At 40.9% G+C, this 23240-nt stretch overlaps 2 protein-coding genes and 3 non-coding genes across 6 annotated transcripts in view; 4 read left to right on the plus strand and 1 right to left on the minus strand.

Moving 5' to 3' along the window:
* The window catches only part of LOC117957935 (E3 ubiquitin-protein ligase DTX1-like), a 25297-nt gene extending 16426 nt beyond the window's left edge, over window positions 1-8871 (plus strand). For both annotated transcript variants that reach the window (XM_034894056.1, XM_034894051.1), the window contains exons 5-12: window positions 3817-3878; window positions 4026-4187; window positions 4369-4430; window positions 4556-4722; window positions 4812-4965; window positions 5049-5138; window positions 5466-5564; window positions 5662-8871. In XM_034894056.1, the coding sequence (XP_034749947.1) occupies window positions 3817-3878; window positions 4026-4187; window positions 4369-4430; window positions 4556-4722; window positions 4812-4965; window positions 5049-5138; window positions 5466-5564; window positions 5662-5793 (928 nt within the window). In that variant the 3' untranslated portion in view covers window positions 5794-8871. The remainder of the gene's footprint in view (window positions 1-3816; window positions 3879-4025; window positions 4188-4368; window positions 4431-4555; window positions 4723-4811; window positions 4966-5048; window positions 5139-5465; window positions 5565-5661) is intronic.
* Window positions 8872-9451: 580 nt separating this feature from the next.
* On the plus strand, window positions 9452-9538 carry trnay-gua. The gene is given in 2 exon segments: window positions 9452-9488; window positions 9503-9538. It is a non-coding gene; the product is annotated as a tRNA-Tyr (tRNA).
* A 368-nt stretch (window positions 9539-9906) lies between these two features.
* trnae-cuc lies at window positions 9907-9978 on the minus strand. The gene has a single exon. It is a non-coding gene; the product is annotated as a tRNA-Glu (tRNA).
* A 686-nt stretch (window positions 9979-10664) lies between these two features.
* trnay-gua lies at window positions 10665-10752 on the plus strand. Its single transcript is given in 2 exon segments — window positions 10665-10701; window positions 10717-10752. It is a non-coding gene; the product is annotated as a tRNA-Tyr (tRNA).
* A 6989-nt stretch (window positions 10753-17741) lies between these two features.
* LOC117937334 (ladderlectin-like) lies at window positions 17742-21151 on the plus strand. Its single transcript, XM_034861230.1, has 8 exons — window positions 17742-17848; window positions 17919-18034; window positions 18356-18412; window positions 19034-19116; window positions 19343-19459; window positions 19548-19673; window positions 20728-20827; window positions 20952-21151. Exons 2-8 carry the CDS (start codon window positions 17971-17973, stop codon window positions 21023-21025), a joined length of 621 nt encoding a protein of 206 aa, XP_034717121.1. The 5' UTR covers window positions 17742-17848; window positions 17919-17970; the 3' UTR covers window positions 21026-21151.
* The last annotated feature ends 2089 nt before the right edge of the window (window positions 21152-23240 follow it).

The raw sequence follows: 23240 nt of genomic DNA on the forward strand, positions 1-23240 counted from the left end.
TGAGCAGGGGAATGGTGTTTTGATGGGGGGGGGGGCAGACTGCATAGTCAGGAAAAGCCAATTTAGCCGGAAGGAGTGTGAGAAAGAGAGAACTCAATAAAGATAAGTAGACAAGAAAAGACAAACAGAAATGTGTAGTGAGAATGTGTATGCACCTGTTTCAGTCTTCTTGGGCAAGTAAGGGTGTACACAAACAAGGAATTTTACTCCAGTTTTTGTTACTCTTAATGTACAGTAATCGTACAGAAATAGAGACTTTTGGTTCACCAACAAGTAAAACAAGTTGTATTTGAACCATATGTGGCCCATAGAGAGAGCAGTAACCACAGACAGGGGCAATTATTATCTATGTCACACATTCAAGGAAAATATGCAGAACGAAACCTTGGAGAAAACTGAGCCTTGAATTAAAGAGAAGAATGAGATAATGAGATAAGTTTAGAAGGTGAAAGCACACAGACAAATTTAACTTTGACAAATTCCCATACTAACTGTCTCGACGGTCTGTTTTTGCTTTGTGTAACTGCTTGGTGATAAAACAGGTTTGTAGGTAATTTAATATCTTGTATAATCACCCTGAACAGCATGTGATCATTGGCATTTCAATGTTTCAATGTTCAACTAGTTCAGCGGGGTTTTTTTGTACGTTTTTATGTCTTTATTGGACAGCAGATCAGAGCAGCATGACATGCTACAAAAGTTCTCAGCTGGACTCAAACTCCTCTGTTAAACTGTCAGCAGTAAACATCCCATGCAGCGGATTTTTAAACCCCTTGAATAAACAAAATAAAGTAGAAAATTGGATGTTCTAGTGCAGTGTCCGTTCAGAACGGGTCGATTGCTTGACATGTGGTGCCCAAACAGCTATAGATTTATTATGTTTGGATATGAAACCTATTGAATTATGTTACTATTTTAACTCATTGTAACTCAAAATAACTGGAGTGCTTTGGACCCCAAAGTACTACAAAATATGGCACTCAACTGTATACTACTAACTGTTTACTTCTACTTTAGAGGAAAACTCTGCATTTACCTTGCAGAGAAATGTTACTGGCTACTTTCTGCAAAATTTTAACAATTAAAATATGATGCATCATTATTCGTTAGCGGGCCAGTTCAGTTGCTAGGCTGCCATTGTAAATAATAATTTGTTCTTAATGACTTGCCTGGTTCTAATAATAAAAACACACCCACTTAGAGGCTCTTTGCTGCCGCCCATAAGTGTCCCAAAAACAGAAACACAAAAGAGGAAATAGATACAGGTACAGGTTGAAAGGGATTAGTTTTGTAGTAGTTTATACATTGTTTTTTTTAAATATGTGTACATCCTTCTCTGTTTATTGACAAGATAAACTCCCAGGTTGCACTTTAAATGCAGTATGATTTTAGGAAATGTCACACAGTAACTCCACACGGTCTACCACTTTCTGTCACATCAAATTATTTTATGTTTCCTTACAGCGTGTGTGACCATAAGAATGTGTGCAGCTTTATCTGCATGTCAATATGTGTGTGAGAATGTGTGGGAGTGTGTTATTGTCTGTTGTCTAAATGAGTCCAGCTGATGTCCATCTGGGCCCGAGGGAATAGGAGCAGCAGAGGGACAGAGGGAGTGTGTGATCTTGTGGGAAGCGGGCGGAGTGTAGGAGGGAGGGTTTGAGGTCGCAGGGGGTCAAGAGACTGGAGTCCCATTGAGGCGCCCCTACCAAGGCATGAATGGGATCATCCTTTTATTTATTTTTTATTTTTTTTGAAGATTTTTGGATGAACGGCAGAAAGGCTGTAAGGCCTGCCTTGTAAACGTGGAAGTCTGAAGCTGAGTGACTGAAGTTTGTCAATAGTTATCAATAGTCCTTCAGCGGGGAGAGGGTTAAGACATTAAAGAAATTGTCTGCTGTTTTTAGACCTCTCCAGTGTTGATGGTTGAAAACCTTGATGGGACAGAATTAAGCCTAAACCAATTTTCTGCATTCACAACATGACTGCAAGGGTTCACGTGACATAAGTGGTGTCATCTGTCCATGGCCTTGGGGGTCTGTGTGCAACCCAAAGTGTATGACTAAATGTGTTAACATGCCTATGTAGACACCCAATAAATTATGAATAGAATCGCGTGTTTGTCCGTTATCCATGTCCATTTTAAAATTAAATATACATGAAAACAAGACAATTATGTAAGTTATTTGAATATAGCTCTTTTTGTTCTGTAGCTCTGTTGTAGCAGTGGGGCTTGTGTGGGTTCTTTGTTTTGCTTTTTTCTGTAAAAATAGCACTCCTTATTTCACACACAACCTCATTCTCTCATACTCTTACCCTCATCCACACTGGCGCAAACTTAGACACACACGCCCCAATGAGTCATTCACTTGCGTGTCGTCATGTGTCACTGAGTGGGGTTGAGTGAAAGCAGCTTAGTGCACTGCCAGAAAGCCTGTTAAAGCTAAACCAACAACAGGAAACAACAGATCATCACCACACTCTGTCCTTCTGCCTGCCACACCGCCTAGACTAGTCTGTTAGTACGAGTGATTATGTTGCATTTAAAGGAAGAGGGGCTTTGCTGCTTACCTTGCCCGGCAGCTGGATTCTCGCAATATCACATATATCACCCAATAATCAATGTTGTCAATGCGTCCGTGTCCTAACAACCAGCAGTCCAAACCAATCAGCGTCCTGTCAGAAGCTACTGGCAGCTACAGGCATGGTTTAGGTGTGTGTGACCAAAAACCACCTAGTTCATCAGGTTTACTTTGTTGCCTTCAATACCTCAGCTGGTAGAGTGGAGGATTTTAGTGGTGAATGCTAGTATTCTTATGTAGTGGGTTCAAGTCCAGCTCAAAAGAGGTTTTATATGGACTGTCTTCAAAAGAGTTCTCTATGTAGGAGTGTTTGTGTTCCTTCTTGAATCTCATCTTCCATTGCTCCCTAGATAGAGTTGATCTTTCAATTCACATGGTAACAACGACGCACTTCTTTTTGGCCAGTCTCAGATTTGAGTCAATAGCAGATCACAGCCTGCAGACATCCTCAACTCTCAATCAGCAATCATTCTATTGTAGTTGTGTGTGTGTGTGTGTGTGTGTGTGTGTGTGTGTGTGTCTGTGTGAATAGCCTCCAGGTCTATAAGTGTAGTCTATAATGGACCTGCCACTGACCCCAAGTCAACAGCTGTGTTGGCACATACAGCTGTTACCTTAGTAGTTTATCACCTGACTTTGGAGTTTCAGTGAAAAACTCAACGCGCACAGCCACATATACTGTACAACTATATACAGTACAAATACAAATAACCTGTAAGACTTGGACCATGGCCGTCAAAAGGCTCTGAATTAAAGAAAAAGCAAAGCGTGTTTTTCACTTAAAGATGATGATGACTATGAGGAAGTTGATGGGCTTTGTGACGTCAGTCTCTGTGAGATCACTGAGAAGATGGAAACTGTGGATTAGCTCTCATAAACAGACAGTCAGCCCGGCATAGTCATTGATACACTCTCTTGTCGCCGAACCAATTAGTACACTGAGAAACAATGAGATACAAGCAGAGGAAGAGGATATATCACAGAGAGAGGAACACAGAGGAAGAACTCAGTCGCTTTGTGTATCTGACAATTTCTTCTTTCCTTTTTTTCTTTTTGTGAAACTTGGTAGTAAAATTGGGATCTCAAAAAAACATAGTTTTTTTTATAGCTTAAGTGTATGGTAACCTTAAAATATTTGCCTGCTTTTTATTTCTGATCTGACATGGTCACTATAGGCCTGTAAGGAGGTGTTGGAAATACACTGTACAGAACAGTTTGTTTGTTTTTCTTGCAGTGTGCCCACCGTCCCAGTGAAGAACCTCAATGGATCCAGTCCTGTTCACCCTGCACTGGCGGGTAAATACCACACACTCTCTAACCACTGGTGAAAGATAGAAAAAGTTAAAATTATGATTAGTTTCTTCTGTAAATTTCAGAAGAAACCAAAGAGGAAGATCTTTTTTCTGTTCTAACCAGACTCAATTTCTCTCTGTTTAATTTCAGGGATCACAGGTATCCTAATGAGTGCTGCCGCTCTGCCGGTGTGTCTGACTAGACCTCCAAAATTGGTGCTACACCCTCCTCCTGTCAGCAAGAGCGACATCAAACCCGTGCCAGGCTTTGGCCACTGCTGCAGGAAGACCACCAAGAAACAGGCTCGCAAGGGTAAGCCCTCAAGTCAAGACCAAGCACAGCAATACAGAAAAAGACAGTTTTAGCTCCACAAATGCATTATTTTAATGGTTTCTGCCCTGGGAATACATCAACCCCCAACGGGTCTTAACAACCTAGACTGTTTCTTGCCTTCTTTCCCCCTCATTCTGTTCCCTCTCCTTCCTGTCTACAGGTAAAACTCCAGAGGAGGTGGTAAAGAAGTACCTGCAGAAAGTAAAAAGTCCACCAGAAGAGGTAAGAACAGCATTTCTAGCTATATATTTTATAGTGCTAACTCAGGATGCATAATGTTGCTTTCACATTAAACAATATAGAATAATGGCTTTCCTTTTTCTTTACCTTTCCTTGTCTTTTCTTAGGACTGTACCATCTGTATGGAGCCGTTGGGGGGTCCGTCTGGTTATAAGGGTCCAGGAGTGGGGCCTGTGTCTCGGGCAGAGTCAGTCGGGCGACTAGCACAGTGTGGACACCAGTACCATTTCCAGTGTCTGGTGGCCATGTATAATAATGGCAACAAGGACGGGAGGTAGGTTAGAGACAGAGAGACCACTATTCTTCATTGTCTCTCAACTGTTTTGCAAATAAACTAAGTGTATTTGCTCCCTGTCTTTGCAGTCTTCAGTGTCCCACCTGTAAAACCATCTACGGCGTAAAGACAGGCAACCAGCCGGCAGGGAAGATGGAGTACCACGTGATCCCTCACTCTCTACCAGGACATCCTGACTGCAAAACCATACGCATTATCTACAACATACCACCAGGCCTTCAGGTACTCAATAGAACTGGGCTGACAGAAGTGTCATTGATCATTAAGAGTCCTTACTAATAACAATCCTCTCCCTCTTCTTTCAGGGACCAGAACATCCGAACCCAGGGAAGCCATTTACTGCCAGAGGCTTTCCCCGACACTGCTACCTCCCAGACAGCGAGAGAGGACGCAAGGTAAAAACAAACACTGTGCTGTCACAGACACCCTACGCAGGAATGGATTGGCCATCGAGAGGGCCGGGATATTTCTGTGGGCTGAATGGGCCACTTGTTTTTTTTCTTCGGCCCAAAGAGATTAGCAAGATCACATTACTGGCCAACTTGTATGGCTTACATATGATGGTAATTGGTGCTAATTTCAGGCCCTGCTTACATGTGCGTACATGTGTTGAAGGGTTGTGTGGTGGACTGGTGTGGGTCTCAAAAGTCCAGGGCAGATTTTTTACCACAGTCCAGCCTGCCCATATGTACATTAATAAATGTACCCCCCTCCCCCTCCAGGTATTGAGACTGCTCCTGGTAGCCTGGGACCGCAGGTTGATCTTCTCAGTTGGGACTTCGAGCACTACTGGAGAGTCTGACACCGTTATCTGGAACGAGGTACATACACAATAACATCAGACTGTTGTGTGTGATATATGCACATCAAGTTTGTTGACACCGAAAAAAAAGACAACATCCTTTCCCTTTCTTCAAGGTCCATCACAAGACAGAGTTTGGCTCAAACCTGACAGGCCATGGCTTCCCCGACCCCGGACACCTCGACAACGTCCTGGAAGAGCTCCGAGCTCAGGGCATCACAGAGGATGACGGACTGATGGAAAAGTGAAAGGACAAGTGACCGGGACAGCGGAGGAGCAGGCATTTGTGTGACAGCTGCAAAGAGTGGAACAGAGAGCAGAGAAGGAGAGCATTGAAGGAAGAGGTCCTGTGCCGAGACACACTCTCTCTGCCAGCACTTAAAAGGGTGTAAGGGGACTTTTTGGAAGACATTGATTTTGTTTTGCAGAGGGAACCACTTTTCAAGATGTTGATTGAGTCACTGCTGGGTTTACCTGTCAATACAAGTCAGCCCAAACTTCACCGTTTTCGAGCAAGCACATCAATAGCAGTGAAAAAGAGTTTGAGAAAGCTGCAGCACAGAAAGAAAAGCAACTCCCGAAAGAGGAGGAGGCTGAGAAACAAGCAGAAAGAATGATGGCACTCATGGTTTTCGCTTTTAGACAGCTAGGTACTAAATGTCAACTAGTGAGAATGATGTGGTACTAATATTTAGGACAAACAAGTTCACTTTACTGAGGGAGAGTAACCAGGAACAGAAAGTAAATTTTAGAGCAGTTCAATGAAAACTGGGAGAGAAGGGACAAAGAGAGAAAGAAGTTGGAGCAGTGGGGGAGGGGACAGGAGGAGGGAATGCAGGAATAATGTAGCAGAAAGAGACAACGATGGTGTACGGATGTAGCGTAGGATAGGCGTAGAGTAAAATTAACTTGTATGGTACTTAACAGGTACGTTGGCTATTATTTAAAACACAAGAAAACCAAGAGTGATGAAGGGAAAGTGTGAAGACTGTTTGCTTTGTTCAAACCACCTGCTTGTTTGTGGTTGGAGTTTAGTACTGTTGCTCCCTCTTGTGGTGGTCCGAAGAACTACATCTCAGCCTGCAAGCTACTGGAACAATGTTGCTATGAGTTCTCCACCTGTGTTACCTTTGATCATTGTTGCTATAATCCTCATTTAACGTCATTCCATACTTTACCTCCTTCTTTTGACTTGATGGGTGTCTATATGATCTCACCTCTGTATGTTTATGATTGTGTGTGTGACAAAAGACCAAACTAAGGCCTGGTCATTTGGGCCTTTCTGGAGTCTTACTATTGAGCCAAGTTAACCTTAGATACACAGGTACTAATATTTACTGATATATCTTTTTTGTCCATTTTTGACGGCTTGGACGCATCGTTTACGGGGATGTAAATGCTGTTGGATCCTGTTACAGTGTGGCACCAGTGAGAGTACGAGGGGTATGAGGGTATGAGGGTTTTGGAGGATGGACAGGACAAAAGTTACCCTGACATGCCTGGTCAAACACATAGTACTACTGAGGAAAAAAAACCTCAATATTTAAATGAATTCAAGTTGACAACTTGTCAAGGACACTGAGATTGGTATGCTCAGTGTGATGTTAGTAACTAGTACCCACAGTAAACATGAAACAACACACTAAACAGGCATGTAAATTACCATCATATTTGTAATCAAAGATACTTACAGTAATAAAGACTATTTCCTAATTTTTACTTGAGAAGGTGAATTTCAATTCCCAAAAACTAGTTTTAGACCAACTACCTGAAACATTTTACAACAGGACTTGCTCCTGATTGGCTGGCATCACTTAGAAAATAGCTGAAATCTGTCCAATAAGGCCAGTTTGCTGCATCTGAACAGGAACCTCATTAAAGTCAAATGAGCTGCTATGTAGGCCAATCAGAGTTCTTTCTGTAAGGATGTCACAGTTCATGTGAGAATTTTAATGAAGTCAATAATTATTATTCTAGCTCTTTTGGAGCTTTATTAGACAAAATATCATAAAGAGCATTATTTTGCACCTGCACCATAGGAGCAACGTGCTCGGAAAAAGCCAACTTGTAAATGATACACAATATGGGCCCTTTACTTGATGACTGGTTGACCTCAGTTGGTATCAATAGTTTGATTCTTATCTCAACAACATTGACAACAACTCTCCTCTTACCTCTACCTCTTCACACTGCCCAGTCCTTGAGTTGGGTCTGTAAACAACCCCTTATCACAAAGTATGTGTGGGTGTGTGTGTGTGTGTGTGTGTGGGTGGGTGGGTGTGTGTGTGTCTCTGTCTGTCTGTGTGTTTGAGAAAGAGAATTTATACACTATATGGTACACTACCGACATGCTCCGAGTTTACGATATTGTTTCGGTACTCCATGGGAATCCCATCATCACATCATCCTTTAACTCTGATGATGATTGATGATGGTACTCCCTTCTTATTATGTTATTTTATATGAAATTTAGTTACACTTTTGTTTTTTAATAGCATTTCTTTTCACACTATTAGAGAGTAAACTGCCTTTTCATTCAGTATGTTTATGTTGTATTAATTATGCCTGTTTTCATTTGTTACAATTGGTTTACAAAGGCAGTATTGGTAAATGCATTGTCTTTTTTCAATGTGTAAAGAAGTTAAGCTGATTTGTGTCTTTTCTTTGGAAAAGGAATTTGATGGTAGACTTTTATTTGAGTGTGAAATGTAATTAATTTCAATAGCAAGTCAAAACCTTATACACTTGCTCTTCTGTGAAGTAAATAATACTTTTTATTTTCTACATATCATCTATCCTGCTACTGTTCTGTATTGATGTCCAAATGAAGAACGATGAAGCATTTTCTTTATTTTCTGACTCTCTGTTCAACAAGGTTGGAAAACACACTGTATTGCCATATTCAGTCTTTTTCTGGAAACCAAAACACTATCTAGTGGGGTCAACAAACACAACCCATGGCAAAGCTTCCTTTGGATATCACTACAGTTCTGCACTGAGCCTTTACCTGCCTACCAGAGCTCTCAACAGTTGGGACACTGGAAGGTTTTGTAGCAGATGTGTTGATGGACACTATGGTCTTAGTATTATGTCCGCCCCTCTTTAAGCAGCTGAATGGTTCCAGTGCAGGTGGCATGATGAAAATTGTTATTTTAAACATTGTGAAATACAATAAAATCACAATTTACTCCTGTGTTGTTGCAGTTGTCTTGCTCTGTTGGCCCTAAACACTGCACAATGACTCGGAAAAAGAGATTTTGTATGATGAGTAAATCACCTGATTGTTGATTTTGATGTTTTTATTTCTAAAAAAAATGAACAAGAAATTAAAATAAATGTTTGTATTACTATTTCTCTTGTTTTGATGAATTGAGTCTGATTTGGCCATGATTTGGTTATTGCAGGGTTAAAGAAGTGTCCAATTAATTATTAACTTGCACATCAAGCACTCTGGAAGAGCATCAGTAGTTTATTTAAAGGTTTTAATTAATAGTGTGCAGTGTCTGAAGCCATGTGAGCAATGTAGCTAAAAGATATAGTGTAAGGTGTTTTATTCACCATTTTAGTTTCCCCCCCTTATTTAAATGTGAAGTGCTTTACTACCACAAGTTTTTATTCCTTCTGAAGCCGATATCTTCTCCAAACGTCTGAAAACTTCGTAAAGCATATTTATTATTTTGTCAGCCTTATAGATGGCGCTCTCTGTTCAACAAAGGATTCAACAACTTGAGCCCTTTTCCTTTAAGCAAGAGCGCAACAACAAATACCACTTAATGACGCTTCATTTGGACATCACATATGACTTATACAATTTAAAATTATGAATGAAACCTCGTGTTATCCTCATGTCTGAATGTTCAGTTGCTAGAGACAAACTTCTATAAACATAGTCAACGCCTACAGGCCCCTTCGATAGCTCAGTTGGTAGAGCGGAGGACTGTAGGTGTTAAAACAGTGATCCTTAGGTCGCTGGTTCAAATCCGGCTCGAAGGAGGTTCCTTTTCAATTAGCAGAATATCTTTTTGTCATTTTGAGTTGCATGGAATTGCATCCCGTTTTATAAGACTCAACTAATTATTACTCTACCCCTAATAATAATAATAATATTGCTTAATAAGGCTACTTTTACTGTCAACAATTGCTCAATGTATCTCCCCTGTCTGCTACTAAAGGCGAAACTGCAGAAAAACAATGTGAGGGAGGTGTGGACGGGGATTTACGACGGGGTAGAGGTAACATACCCCAGGCAACCGTAAGAGAGAAAAAAAGACAAAAAAAAACATACTGTATTATATTTACTGGCGCAGGCTGAAACTTGAAAGCCAACTGAACCAGTTGTAACAAGCAACCTAAAAAGTGAGTTCCCTGACCGGGAATCGAACCCGGGCCGCGGCGGTGAGAGCGCCGAATCCTAACCACTAGACCACCAGGGAAGGTTGCGAATGTTTAAGTCTATGTCTATCAAAATTCTGGAGGCTTTGATTGACTTTTTTTCCCATCCGCATTTTGTTAGACTCTGCCTCTGAAGACCAGACTGCAAAAAACAATTTGGGGAGGCGTGGACAGGGATGAAAGAGATTACTGGGTGTGGAGGTAGAAATAACAATTACTTTAAAAACCATGACACACCAAGCCGACAGCCGCCGACGACTGCCGCCTAGAGGAACGGATGAGTAGCGTAAATAGACTCGTTGCACCTTCGATAGCTCAGTTGGTATAGTGGAGGACGGTAGAATGATTGGCCATAGCAGACACCCTAATTGCTGGTTCTAATCCGGCTGAAAGGAGTTTGCTTTTTTTCCACTTGAGTAGGCCTATGTCATGTATTCATTTTGAGCTGCAGGGAATTACACCCGTTTTATAAGACTCAAATTATTATCCGCCCTCCAAAGATATCCGCCCTTCCAGAATAATAATAATAATAATGATAATAACATTGCTTAAGAAGACGACTTTAAATAATAACAAATGCTCAATGTATCTTCCCCATCTGCCTCTAAAGGCGAAACTGTAACATCCACCAGGCAGCCGTGAGAGAGCAAACGGACTCACCTGTTACATTAAAGGCCCAGCGGACCAAACCGGCGGGCGATCACGGTGCGGATTATACATGGGCACACCTTCGATAGCTCAGTTGGTAGAGCGGAGGACTGTAGACGATAATCGCGGCGATCCTTAGGTCGCTGGTTCAAATCCGGATCGAAGGAAGATGGCATTTTGAGCTGTACGGTATTGCGCCCCCATTTTATAAGACTCAACAAATTATTACTCTACTCCGCTGCTCCAAATTTAGCTCTCTTCCACAATAATAATAAGCTCAATGTGTCTTCAGCCTACTGCCAAGTACCACATACCTTTTGCACATGCGTGCAAGGAAATAACATAGTCCCTATGTGCAATGTCAGAAAAAAGGGATGAAAGTTAGAGGTTTTGTGTACAGGAAGTTGAATGCACTCACAGAAAAGGATACCTACCCTTCCCTCTATTGAGGAATCATGGACTGGGCTCAAAGCAGCTAAATGACACAATTAGACTGCCTTCACAACACCCTTCGGCCTGTACGAGTTTGAACAGATGCCATTTGGCCTGTGCAACACTGGAGCCTACCTGATCCAAGGAAACATGCTGGGGGGAAAAGAACATAAGGACTCCGGGGAATGACTCCCCAGAGCTAGGTTAGTAACGAGCATTTCTGGGACATGGATTCACAGAAATGGAAAGATAGAAAGATAGAGGAGAGAGGAGAGAGGAGCTCAGGAAGTCCCCCAGCTTTCTAAAACTATTACAGCATAACTAAGAGAGACAGGGTAAAGAGAGGAGCCTGGTCGAGCTAGAACTCTCCCCAACCGGATCGGGCTGTGTGTCCTGACTCCTTCTAGTTTTATTATGTTATTGATTATACGATAGATAGATCTGACAACTATGACGAGAAGCAGGTAGGCCGTATTAGGCAGACGCTGCGACTCCTCACTCCCTAACTGTATTCAAATTTATTTATGTAGCGCTGAATCACCACAAGAGTTATCTCTTTGCGCTTTTCATAGATGAGCAGGTCTAGACGGTACTGTGTGATGTTATAGAGAGGGAGGAAGAGAGAGGTGTTCAGTGCATCATGGAAAGACCCCCAGCAGTCTAGACCTATAGCGGCGTAACTAAGGGATGGTTCAGGACTCTCCTGAGCCAGCCATAACTGTGAGCTCTATCAATGACAATGAGGAAAGTCTTAATCCTACTCTTAAATGTGGAGACGGTGTCTTGGCTCTGCTTATCAATGTTTCATGCCTGCCTTCTCCAAGATTGCAATACCATTGGATGCCCTGAAACATGGTACTACTGCACATGTGAAGAAGACCGCTCCAGTTAGCTTGTCTTCAGAGTGCCACCAAGCCTTCAACCAGTTTGGTCCAAGAAGCCCTGGTAAATTCACCTGTTCTAGCACATGCTGACTTCTCTCTCCTTTTAAGCTATACACAGTTGCCACTTTGAATGCCTGGGAGCAGTGCTAGCACAGGTACAGGGCGACAACAGTGAGTGATTGCCTATGCAGGCTGCAGCCTCCACCTGGCGTAGAGCCACACGCTGGTGAACTACAGCACCTTTCACCTTTAAGCTGGAACTGCTGGCTCTCAAATGGGCAGTTACAGAAAAGTTTAAAGACTATTTCTGTAGTGCAAAATTCACTGTTTTCACAGAAAACAACCCTTTGGTGCACGTTTGTGCGCCCGGCTTAGAGCAAAGGAACAACAATGGATGGGCCAATTGGCAAATTTCAAGTACACCCTAAACTACCACTCAGGTACACAAAACAGAAAATGTTGATGCTTAGTTTAAATTGCCTGAACAAAAGAGGGGTACAGCGTCAGTTTATGCTGACCTGGTCATGGTTGAAGGAGAGAGAAAATAAAGTGGTCCCACACCTACGCTCTCACTACCCTGAGGTGTGCCTGTTGTGTCCCCCACTCAGACACTTTAAGCACCCCGCAGGTGCAATCTTCTTTGGACCAGCCTCTTCTCTGAGTGGACCATTCGTTCATCTATCAGTGGCAGCAAGCTCATTTGCACCTAGATGGTGTTGGCAGTGGTGAAAATCACATATTTTAATTTCTCCAGTGCCTTCAACACCATCCAGCCACTGCTACTAGGTGAAAAGCTGCTGCTGATGGGTGTCTGCGCGTCCACAGTCTCCTGGAAGGCAGACTACTTTACAGGCAGACCACAGTTTGTCCATCTGGAAAGTGTTCTTTCTGATGTGTTGATGAGTGGTAGCCTACAGGTGTTCCACAGGGAAATGTCCAGTACAACTCATATTCTGAACACTTACGGAAGTTTTCTGATGACTCGGCCTTTGTTGAGTGTATAAGGAATGAACTGGATGGAGAGTACAGAACGCTGGTGGACAACTGAAATTGCCCAATTTGGGATCAATAAATTATATCTTATCTAATCTAATTTAATCTTTGTCTTCTATTTACCATATATATGATGAGGATGTCCCAAAGATTGCAGTAAACTGTAAATGAAAAATGGGTTGGGGAACTTTCCAGAAGGAAGTCCCATCTTTTTCTCTGTTGTTCTGCTGAAGGCCATCTTGATAACTGTGTCCTTGACTGAGTCAGCCTCATCACACCTATCAAGTAATTGCCTCATACAGTCAGAGTTGCGGGAACAATATAATGTCCTTCCTTAATGTTGTTCCAATCTTTGAGTCAGATATTCTTTTATTTTGATGTCTGTTAGTTAATGCAAAATGGATGGGTTAGATTGGAGAGGGATTGAGTGAGTAGCGATGCAAAATGTGCTCTTGTATATTTCACTTCTTCACAAACCTTTGAGATGCTTGAAACAAGTGCCTTATAGTCTGCTGCATTAAATGGAAAATGCAAAGTACAATTCAATTACAGAGCATTATATTGTTTTTTTCTTAATTAAAGAAAGAAATAAGATATTGACTTGTAATACTCAAGTAACTGATACTCTCCAACTCCGGGCAAAATCTGTATTTATTTTCAAATTAATTCATTGCTCATTCCTATTAACTAAGATACAAAGTTACATTACAGTTGGGCAAACATGCTTTTTACTCAATTTAAATGGAGAGTGCTGCTGTTTTGGAGAACCAGGATCAACCCTCCTGTTGTCCTCGGGTCAAATTTGACCCCTTTAAGTCTATATCTGAAACATGGTTGTCTTTTTTACAAAATTACCTCAGAAAAAAAGGATTGGATTCCATTTAACACTCTTTGCGAATACTATTGATCACTTTCATTCCTGACTATACTCATCTGTATGTTTCTGTGATCTTAACTATTAGTGAAAATAATTCATAACTTCTGCTTTTTTAACTCAAATATTAGGTATAATTCTGTATAAATGAGGGTTAATGACCATGAATTCCAAAAAGTAATGTAAAACTAGTGTAAGTAAGGTGGTGTTAGTTAAAACTAAAACTAAAAGTCTCAATAAGGGACAAAAATGTCAAATCTTTGTCGGTTTTTGACCCAGGAGGACAACAGAAGGGTCCAAATTGTCTTTATTTCAGTTAAAAACAACACGCTGAAAATGGTTTGGTTGCCATTGTCAATTGCTCACTGGAATCTGGTCGTGCCCCCTCTTATTGTTAGCTGGCTGTTGTTCAGCCTCTCCCCAAAAAACAAACCTTGAGACATCCCTACCCAGCAGTCACAGATCTAAAAGCTCACCATGTAAACCTTTAGAAAAGGTTGTTTATGGGGGGGCGCAGTCGAGCATTGGTAGAGAGCCAGCTCCTACATATTTATCCATTAATGTTGTTTTAAAGTCTGTTCAGGAGGAGTGTTTTCAGGAGGAGACCCCATCAGCATACTCAACAGCCCTGTGTTTGCAGTGGAATCCTTCCGGTTTCTGGGGACCAACCTGCCTAAGGAGTTGTTAATCCACTTCTACACAGCCATCGTCTAGTCTGGCCTCTGCAAGTCCGTCACTGTCTGGTTTGGATATGCCACCAAAAAGGACAAGATCACACTACAAAGGACAGTTAGGACTGCAGAAAAGATCATCGGTGCTAACCTGCCCTCGGTTCATGACTTATACTCCTCCAGAGTCCGGAAACGGGCAGCAACCATCACTACAGACCCATCTCAACCCGGACACAACCTGTTCCAGCTTCTCCCCTCTGGTGGGCGCTACAGAGTACTGTACGCCAAAACCAACAGACTCAGGAACAGTTTCTACCCACAAGCCATCTCTCTGATGAACAGCTGACTTCTTACCCACACCGTCAGGTTCAATTCTGTGCAATAACCCAGCGCCACTGTCTTTAAACAGCACCTGTTTCCTGGTTCCATTCATTATTCCACTTATTTAGTATTTATTCATCATTTTCCTATCTCACTTATTATTTATTGATCATTCTCATTCACTATTCCGCTGTTCATGTTGTAAAATAATAACATAATACTATTTATTCCAGCATCCTTTGCACTATGCTCCACATTTAACAATTCACTCCTTCTTACTTTGCACTCTTAATTGCACTCATTGCACTATTGCTTCTATGTTGTTTCCATTTAGAGCATTGTATATTCGTGTATATACATTGTTTGGTTTGTTTTGTAGTATATGTAGGCACATTGTGAGCAATGATGTTCCAAAGAAAAAATCCTCGTATGTGTTCCTATACCTGGCAAATAAAGCTGATGATAAAGCTGTTTAGCTCGTCTATCTATCTAAGACGTCGAGGTCAAAATCGACATGCTAACGAGAAATGTAAATATAGCGCTTTTCCAGTCTTAACGACTGCTCAAAGCGCTTTTACATCTACAGGAAACATTCACCATTCACACACATTCATACACTGTGGCCGGGGATGCCGTACAAGGTGACACCTGCTCATCAGATAAACATTCACACACACTCATACTCGGATGCGCAGCACCGGGGGCAACTCGGGGTTCAGTGTCTTGCCCAAGGACACTTCGACAATGACTGCAGGGGCAGGGATCGAACTGTTAACCTTCCGATTAGCAGGCAACCGCTCTACCACTGAGCCACAGCCGCCCCTGAGAAAGCTAACCAATCTACATGACAGCGACGATGACGAAGGAGGCCCGTCACTGAAACCGACGGTTCACTGGGCACCCTGCAGTCTTTGCAGTCTACTATAGACTCGTTTGGGACACCTGTCACTGAAGTTGAAACTTCCCTGCAGGACTGCGACCATAGAACTGCGCTTGAGGCCAGATGTGAAAAGCTGGCGAGTTGCAACAAGTTGCTAATGGCTAAATCGGAGGACCTCATGTCGAGGAGCAGACGACAGAATCTACGTGTTGTGGGCGCACCTAAAAACAGGAAGAGGGTCCACTCACCTTCCGTGGAAACGCAGTGCATGTCTTTCCTGATTTTACGGTTGAGGTTGCTAATCAGAGGGCATCTTTTACCAACATCAAGTAGAAGCTCCGGGCTGCTGTTTCCTGCTAGGCTCTAAATCTCATTCAACGGCAGAAAGTACAGCTTTGTTACAGCGGAGGCAGTGGGTTTTTATGCAAAGACCATAGTCCCAACTGACCGCGTGGAATGGCCTCTTGATGTCGGTTTCTTTATATCTGCACACAGGCTGACCAATCTTATTATGTTGGCTCCTGACAAGGCCCAGGAGGTCATGTCACATAACCCCTATCCTGTCCTCTTTACACCGGCTGCCTGTGATCCCTTTCAAGATTCTTGTAATTCCATACAGAGCCATCAGTGGTCAGGCTCCGGCCTACATTAGTGATGTAGTCAGCAGATTATTGAGGTCCTATGATCAGGATTTACTGGCTGTTCCTGGCTGAAAATTGAAGATGATAGAGCTTTTTGAAAAGGTTGCTCCAAGACTGTGGAACACGTTGCCCCATGTTTTAAGAATTCCTCTGCTGACATCTTTACAACCCAGCTAAAGACATATATGTATCTTCTTAATCATGTGTTTGTTTACCACATTGTTGAATGTAATACTATGTATTTTATGCTTTTTTGTTTTACTATCATTAACTGTGATTTATTATTTATTATTATTTTTATGATTATTGATTTGTTATACTGTATTCATTTATTTGGTCAGTTTATTAGGGCTAACTGTCGATTAAATCGGGAGGCTTCTGTATGTGTGTGTGGTCTCTCTTTGAAATACCTCATGAACCGTTAATCCAATCTACTTCCAACTTGGTTTCCTGGGTACCCAATGAACTCGGGGTTTGGAATTTGGAGCAATTTGGACAGCGTTGGATATTCCTTTGTGAATGAAACTAAAAAAAAACGGAAAAAAGGTTGAGTAACAGAAAGTGTTGCCACAACGCTGGCTCATCCTTTTCTACCAATCAAATTAAATCTTAAATTCACTCAGGATTTTGCTAAGGGGAAACTAACTCAATAGGTATTTTTGCTGACACTAGATCTAGGTATAGGTACAGACAGTATATCGCATTAAGTTCCTGTGAGCTGAAAACTCTTCATACTCACTCAGACTCACCCTCCATGCTCAACCAGGGTCCAGTTGCTCAAATGTTCTGCTAACTTATAGACTAACATTAATAACATTATCCCATGAATCAAACGCAAAAATCAACATTAACATCAACTCTGTACTCGGTCCAGTTCTGGTGGTTGAACGCAGATAATTGCTGATTGTTCTCATTACAGGCCGGATGGGTGGCACATGGCGCACCGCCATCAGTCCATAAGGCAAATAGGTGTGATTACGTCACATTTTATTAGTGATATTTTGTCAGTAAATTCTGAATCTGCCACATCTGTGCGGTAAATGTGGTAGTACCATTTTAGTAGTTGAGTGCACAGTAAATCAGCAGTAGGCTGCACGGCCTACACAGTGTGGTTGCTAAGTGCTTTGGCGTCCTTCTGTAAGTTCTTTTCTACAATGGTTCTGGAGAAAGCTTCAAGCAGCAAAAATACAACAAGCAAGTTATAGCCAATTCTTCCTGCACATCCATAGAAGGTTTGAGTTTTTGTAATTCCAGTTTAGGCAGTAGGTTTAACAGTGTCTACCAGCAATAAAACAATTGCCAGGACATTTCACCACTTTATTGACTCAAATAAGATTGACTGATTTTATTGTTAAAACACCTTGACGGGAAAACAGTCCTGTCTTCATGCAACACAACTCAATACTGACGCAGAAGGCAAAGTCCCCATGTTTTATTGTCTACTACACAACAAGGAAATGAATCAGTGGGATTCAGTGTGCATATAAATACATATCGGACAGAGACTCCAGGCATCACTCACCTGTCTGGTACCTGAAGAACACTTCACATTTACCTGCTTCTCTCTGTAAGTCATAATGCTTCAGTGTTGCTTTAGTTTGAGTTCAAATATTTCTCTTACCTTTCAATGCTTCCAGTTTTCAGATCTGTGAGCATCCACCTCCCTCCGACCGTTCGTTAGCTTTCATCATGAAGATTCTTCTGGTCTTCTCTGTTCTTCTCTGTGCTGCTCTGTCCACCAGGGCTGCAACAGGTGAGACATATTACTGCTTTAAATCTGTGATTATTGTCATTACTTCTCATTGTTGTTGTTTTATCGTTGTACTGTTTTTTGGTTTCTGTTATGTTTTCATGTAAATGGCTGTGGAGTACATTTTAAAGCGCTATGTAAAATGCACGTGTTGTTACATTCAAATACCAAGTACCATTTTAATAACAGATTTTGGACTATTGTGAAACGTAGATGACATTTATATTTCATCTATATTTATAAGGACAGAGTGATGCAAGTCTGATGCAAGTTACTGTAAAACACTGATCTACAAGGACTATCTTTGTGGTTCTTTCCTCTCAGTTGTTCCAGCTGAGGCTGTTGCAGTACCCCAGGAAAACAAACCTGCAGCAAAATCAGGTATTGGCTCTTTCTTTTTTTTGTGATCAAATTTATATTTATTTTTGTATATTTAAGAAACAAACAGTGACACACAACTACAAACGATACACTGAGACGGAGAATGTGTCCCAGGGCCAAAAAAAAGAGAATATAAAATAAACAAAAAAAGAGAGATGGGAGGGATGGAGACCAAACAGACACACACACAAACACACACATAAAAGGTGTGTACCAGATCTCCAGAGTCTTTCCTGCTCCATGCATGCACACCATGAAGAGTTCCATATTCGTAATACATCCAAATAGAAAAGGGTCCATGTGTGCATATACACGTAGCAACACTATCTATATAGTTGTGACTGACATCATGACTGTATTGAGGTCCTGACGGCTCATTGAAGCCCTTCAGCCTGGTTTAATTTTTTATTTAAAGACATGGTATCTTTCTTTTTAAAGTATGGGACTTTTAATGAGTCCTTTGGAAACACTATTTGGGACAAATTGATTAAATGGGGTCTTTAAAACATTGGGTCTTAGGGACAACGGGAAATATAATCTGTGAGACATGGTTTAGTACATACCTTTGTAACTGTAAAACACTGATCTACAAGGACTATCTTTGTCGTTCTTTCCTCTCAGTTGTTCCAGATGAGGCTGCTGCAGTCCCAGAGGAAAACAAACCTGCACCAAAATCAGGTATCGAAGCATTGTGTTTCATCACAGTGGACGTTGCTCAATTTCTCCTTGAATCTTGAAAGAAATTTCCATGTGAGCTGAAGGAAAACTTTTAATTTGGCGAGTTCAGTGAAGGGAACACATGACTTCACATTAACATCCGGAGCAAGACAAGAAGAGCTCAACTTAACGTCACATTCCTTTCTGTCCTGAGATACTGAAGAAAATCACATAATGAGTAAAAAAAATCATATTTTGTGCTGATTGTAATTATTGATTTCTTTCCTCATTGTTCCAGCCCGTTTTGATTTCTGCCTTGATGGTTGGCATAGTTTCCGTGGTAACTGCTACTACTTAGCCAACTTTAATTATCCCTGGAGCAATGCAGAGGTAATAACATAGTTTATTATTATTAACAGTGACATTGATTTGAATAATTTAAAAAAAACTCCTTTTTTCCTCTTGTCCTGTCCTGCAGAGCTATTGTGCTAGCTTTGGGGGCAGTCTGGCTTCAGTCCACAACATCTTGGAGTATAATTTCCTCCAGCGTCTGGTCAAGACTGGGGGCCACACTTTAGCCTGGATTGGAGGTTACTATTTCCAGGTTTGTTCACATTTAAAAAGCCTTTATTTTAGAAGACCTTTGGTTCCCTCTGAGTGATTTCTAGATTGCAACGTATTCTTTTTTCTGTTGAAAGGGGAACTTCCTTTTTTTTCAACCTGGGCCCATTTTTATGTTTTCGCGTCTAAGTGACTAATGGGATGGGAGCAACAATCTTTGGAAATGGTCCATCTTAAACAAGATTAACACTAATGGGCACTTGCGTACCTTCAATTCCCGTCCACTAAAAGTGACAGGCTCAGGTTAATCAAGTGTCTGACAACATTTTGGAAAGAAACCCTACAGAGACCTTTTTGTTAGAAAAAAATGTCTACAGAAATAAAATAATACTTTTAAAGGCTGTTTTGGTTCATCTTTCACTGCCCACTGCCCACTCTGTTTTAGCTGAAAATCTTTACCAATTTACATGTGGAAATATGCTGGCTCTATATACTCTAAAAGTACTGATTATTTAAATATAGTCTGGTGGGTTTGGCAATGACGATTTTAAAGTTGTTTCCGGTCAAACAAATTGGATCTTACTATTTAACAAAAAGGTCTCTATAGGAATGCTTTCCATAATGTTGTCAGACACTTAGAGTAATAATCTGAGCCTGTCAGTAGAGAAATCCGCACTTTTAGTGGACGAAAGCAACGGTGTTTTTTTGTCCTCCTGGGTTACATTGCAGCCCGGTTCACGACTGCCGGTCACAGTGCTCTCAATCAGTACCGGAACAGATTTTTGTTTGCATTAGTCACATAGACACCATGCATGGTAAAATAGGATCCAGATTGGAAAAAAAGACTCTTTATTAACGTTTATCCTAATATTCAATCAAAGTAGACTAACACAGTTTGTGCAAATTGTATTAAACTTAAATTACATTTTTAGGAGGTTTTCAACTCATACATTATAAATAGAGTTTAGAAAACTGAAACATTCTTTGGGAAAATGTATGCAGTCTTTGTTTTTTTGTCAGAAATGCTCTAATTCTACACTAAAGGGTGTTTAAACTAAACGCATACTGAAGGGGACTGTAACAATGATTTCCTTCAGGGTTTTTGGAGATGGGAGGACGGCTCAGTGTTTGACTACAGAAACGCGGGATCAATGAGCTCCACTTCCAGTTACCAGTGCCTACAGGTCAACTCTCAAAGTAAGAATAGAAAACCCACACACAGTCAACTGTCATGAAAAAACAACAACACTTCATGCATTGATACAACTTGATTGACGTCATTGGTTCGATTGCATTGCTGATGATGCGGATGTTTTTGCAGCGTCCCAGGGCTGGTCCAATAACGGCTGCAGCCTGAGCTACCCATTCGTCTGCCAGATAAATCCAACCTGCTAGACGTAACAGTGTGTGCAGTGCTCCTCCTGACTTCTAAAGATAATACTTGCTTAATGCTGTTTGTTCTTTATATGACTGCATGTCACTGTCATGATTTATGCTGGACCAAAAGTAATCATACACATTATTGGTTGATGTATCGCAGTGGGAATTGATCCCAGTTCTCCCACACTCATAATATACTGTATATTGCATTGTCCGCCTGAAGAGTGTAATAAACTGTGTTCTTAAACTGTAAAAAATTAAATGTGTGAGTTGTTTTCCTTATTAAAAGTTGGCTTGATGTGCTACATCCACCAAATGAGCGAAGCCATACATCAAAAGTTGAGAGACATGAATAACACAGATGATGTTGGTCACCGTAAAAGATTATTTTGCATGTGAATAAAGTCTTGAGTTTGTCATAGTCCCACTTAGTTTTGTGTGAAACCGCTCAGCTTGTTTCATCTTGCACAATTTACGTCACCTAGCTTGCTGCTTGGCTTGGTCACTAGCTAAATAGCTAAGCTGTATTCCACATGTAACATTATCCTGATATGTTCTATCCAGCAATGCAAAAGAACGAACAACACTCGTTGCTTGATCGTAGCTTCAGTTGGAAATCCCTTATGTGACTTTGGAGTGAGTAGTCTTTATAACTACATATTTTCAGTCTTGTACTTCTACTTCTTTTAAGTTGATGAACATCATATGTGTAATTCATGAAATTATGTGCACAATTCACACAATATGATGAAATCCTTAAGATTTCATTCCTGATTAATTTATTATTATTTGAGTTTAGCAGTCTGGAACATAGAAATAGAATGAGATTCATGGGACAATAAATGGGGTATGTATCAATGTTATAGGTTAGGGGTGAAATAAGGGAGGATGTAGTCCTGCATTGTTTGGGGTAGGAACTTGTTTTGGTGGAAAATTTGCACCCCGCAAGGGAAAACACCACATACAGTATAAAATGAAGTTGACTGTTGGCACAATACAGTAACATTAAGCTATTTAAATTAGTTGATACATGGTTAAACCTCATTTGCTCCATTTTACCAGTGGATTGCAGTGTGTACTTTGTCCCCAGCACTTCTTCTCAAACTGTGGTACAAGTACCACTGGTGGTAAGGGAACTCCGTCTAGTGGTACGGGAACTCCATCTAGTGGTACGGGAAGTCCATCTAGTGGTAAGCAGCTGAAATCTCTGATACAGTTAAATAAAAAAAGAAATAACTTAATTTAAAAACATAATATAGAAATACTACAACATTTTCAATCACAATAATTTAACGATGATCAGTTAAAAGTCATTTAACAAAAGTGTTTGTTTAAATGTACGATTTTTTTTCAACATCAGCGTGCCAACGTCACATTTACAATCATGCATGGAGTGCACTTACATCCGTGATTAATGACGAGCTTTGATGCAAGATACCATAAGCAGAGGTAAAATGAATGGTTCAAAAGCACTGCAATCATGGCTCTAAACAGGAACTACTGGGAAGAAAAGTGTGGATGAGGATGAGAATATTTCATAGCCCTGTTGAAACTATTGTGGTTAACAGTGATACTAGGCGCTACTTAATCAGCAGTAAAGTCCCGACAGAACGTGCTGCTAGCAGCAAATGATGCAAAACAGTCAAGTCAAGTAACTCAAGTTACTGTGACTGACTCAACGGTTAATGATCGGTTATTTCATTCATTATCATTATATTAGATGAAAATGGTCTCAGAACGACAATATTATCGTATGATCATTTCTGGGACAAGTTATCGTCCAGCAAAATTTGTTATTGTGACAGTCCTAGGGTTTAGTAACTGTAGAAATATGGTCTCTGCTTTAACAACTACTCTAGTACTCAAGTACTCTAATACTCTAAAGTACATACATGACAGGAACTAACTGCCTCGGTATAATAATGCTGGAGTAGGACAAAGAATGTATACAGCACACATCTTTGTCATTTCAGAGGTGTATATTTGAACAGGTTGTTGGCCTGGTTAGTATTGAGTCTTTTGTTGTCTTGTCAGGATAAAAGCCTTACAAACAATAGATGTTTCCCAGTACACAGATGTTGGAGACTTTAGTAAGAGTCTGTGGATATCTTGAAACACTGCTAGGACTAAGGACTAATGTCAGAGAAGAGTACTATATGTGTCTCTGCATCAAGAAATACCCAAGCCAGCATTCTTTAGTTCCATGTAGTTCCATGTTACGCTTTTTTTT

Source organism: Etheostoma cragini, chromosome 2 (genome assembly GCF_013103735.1).
Source record: "Etheostoma cragini isolate CJK2018 chromosome 2, CSU_Ecrag_1.0, whole genome shotgun sequence".
In the NCBI taxonomy this organism is placed as follows: Eukaryota; Metazoa; Chordata; class Actinopteri; order Perciformes; family Percidae; genus Etheostoma; species Etheostoma cragini.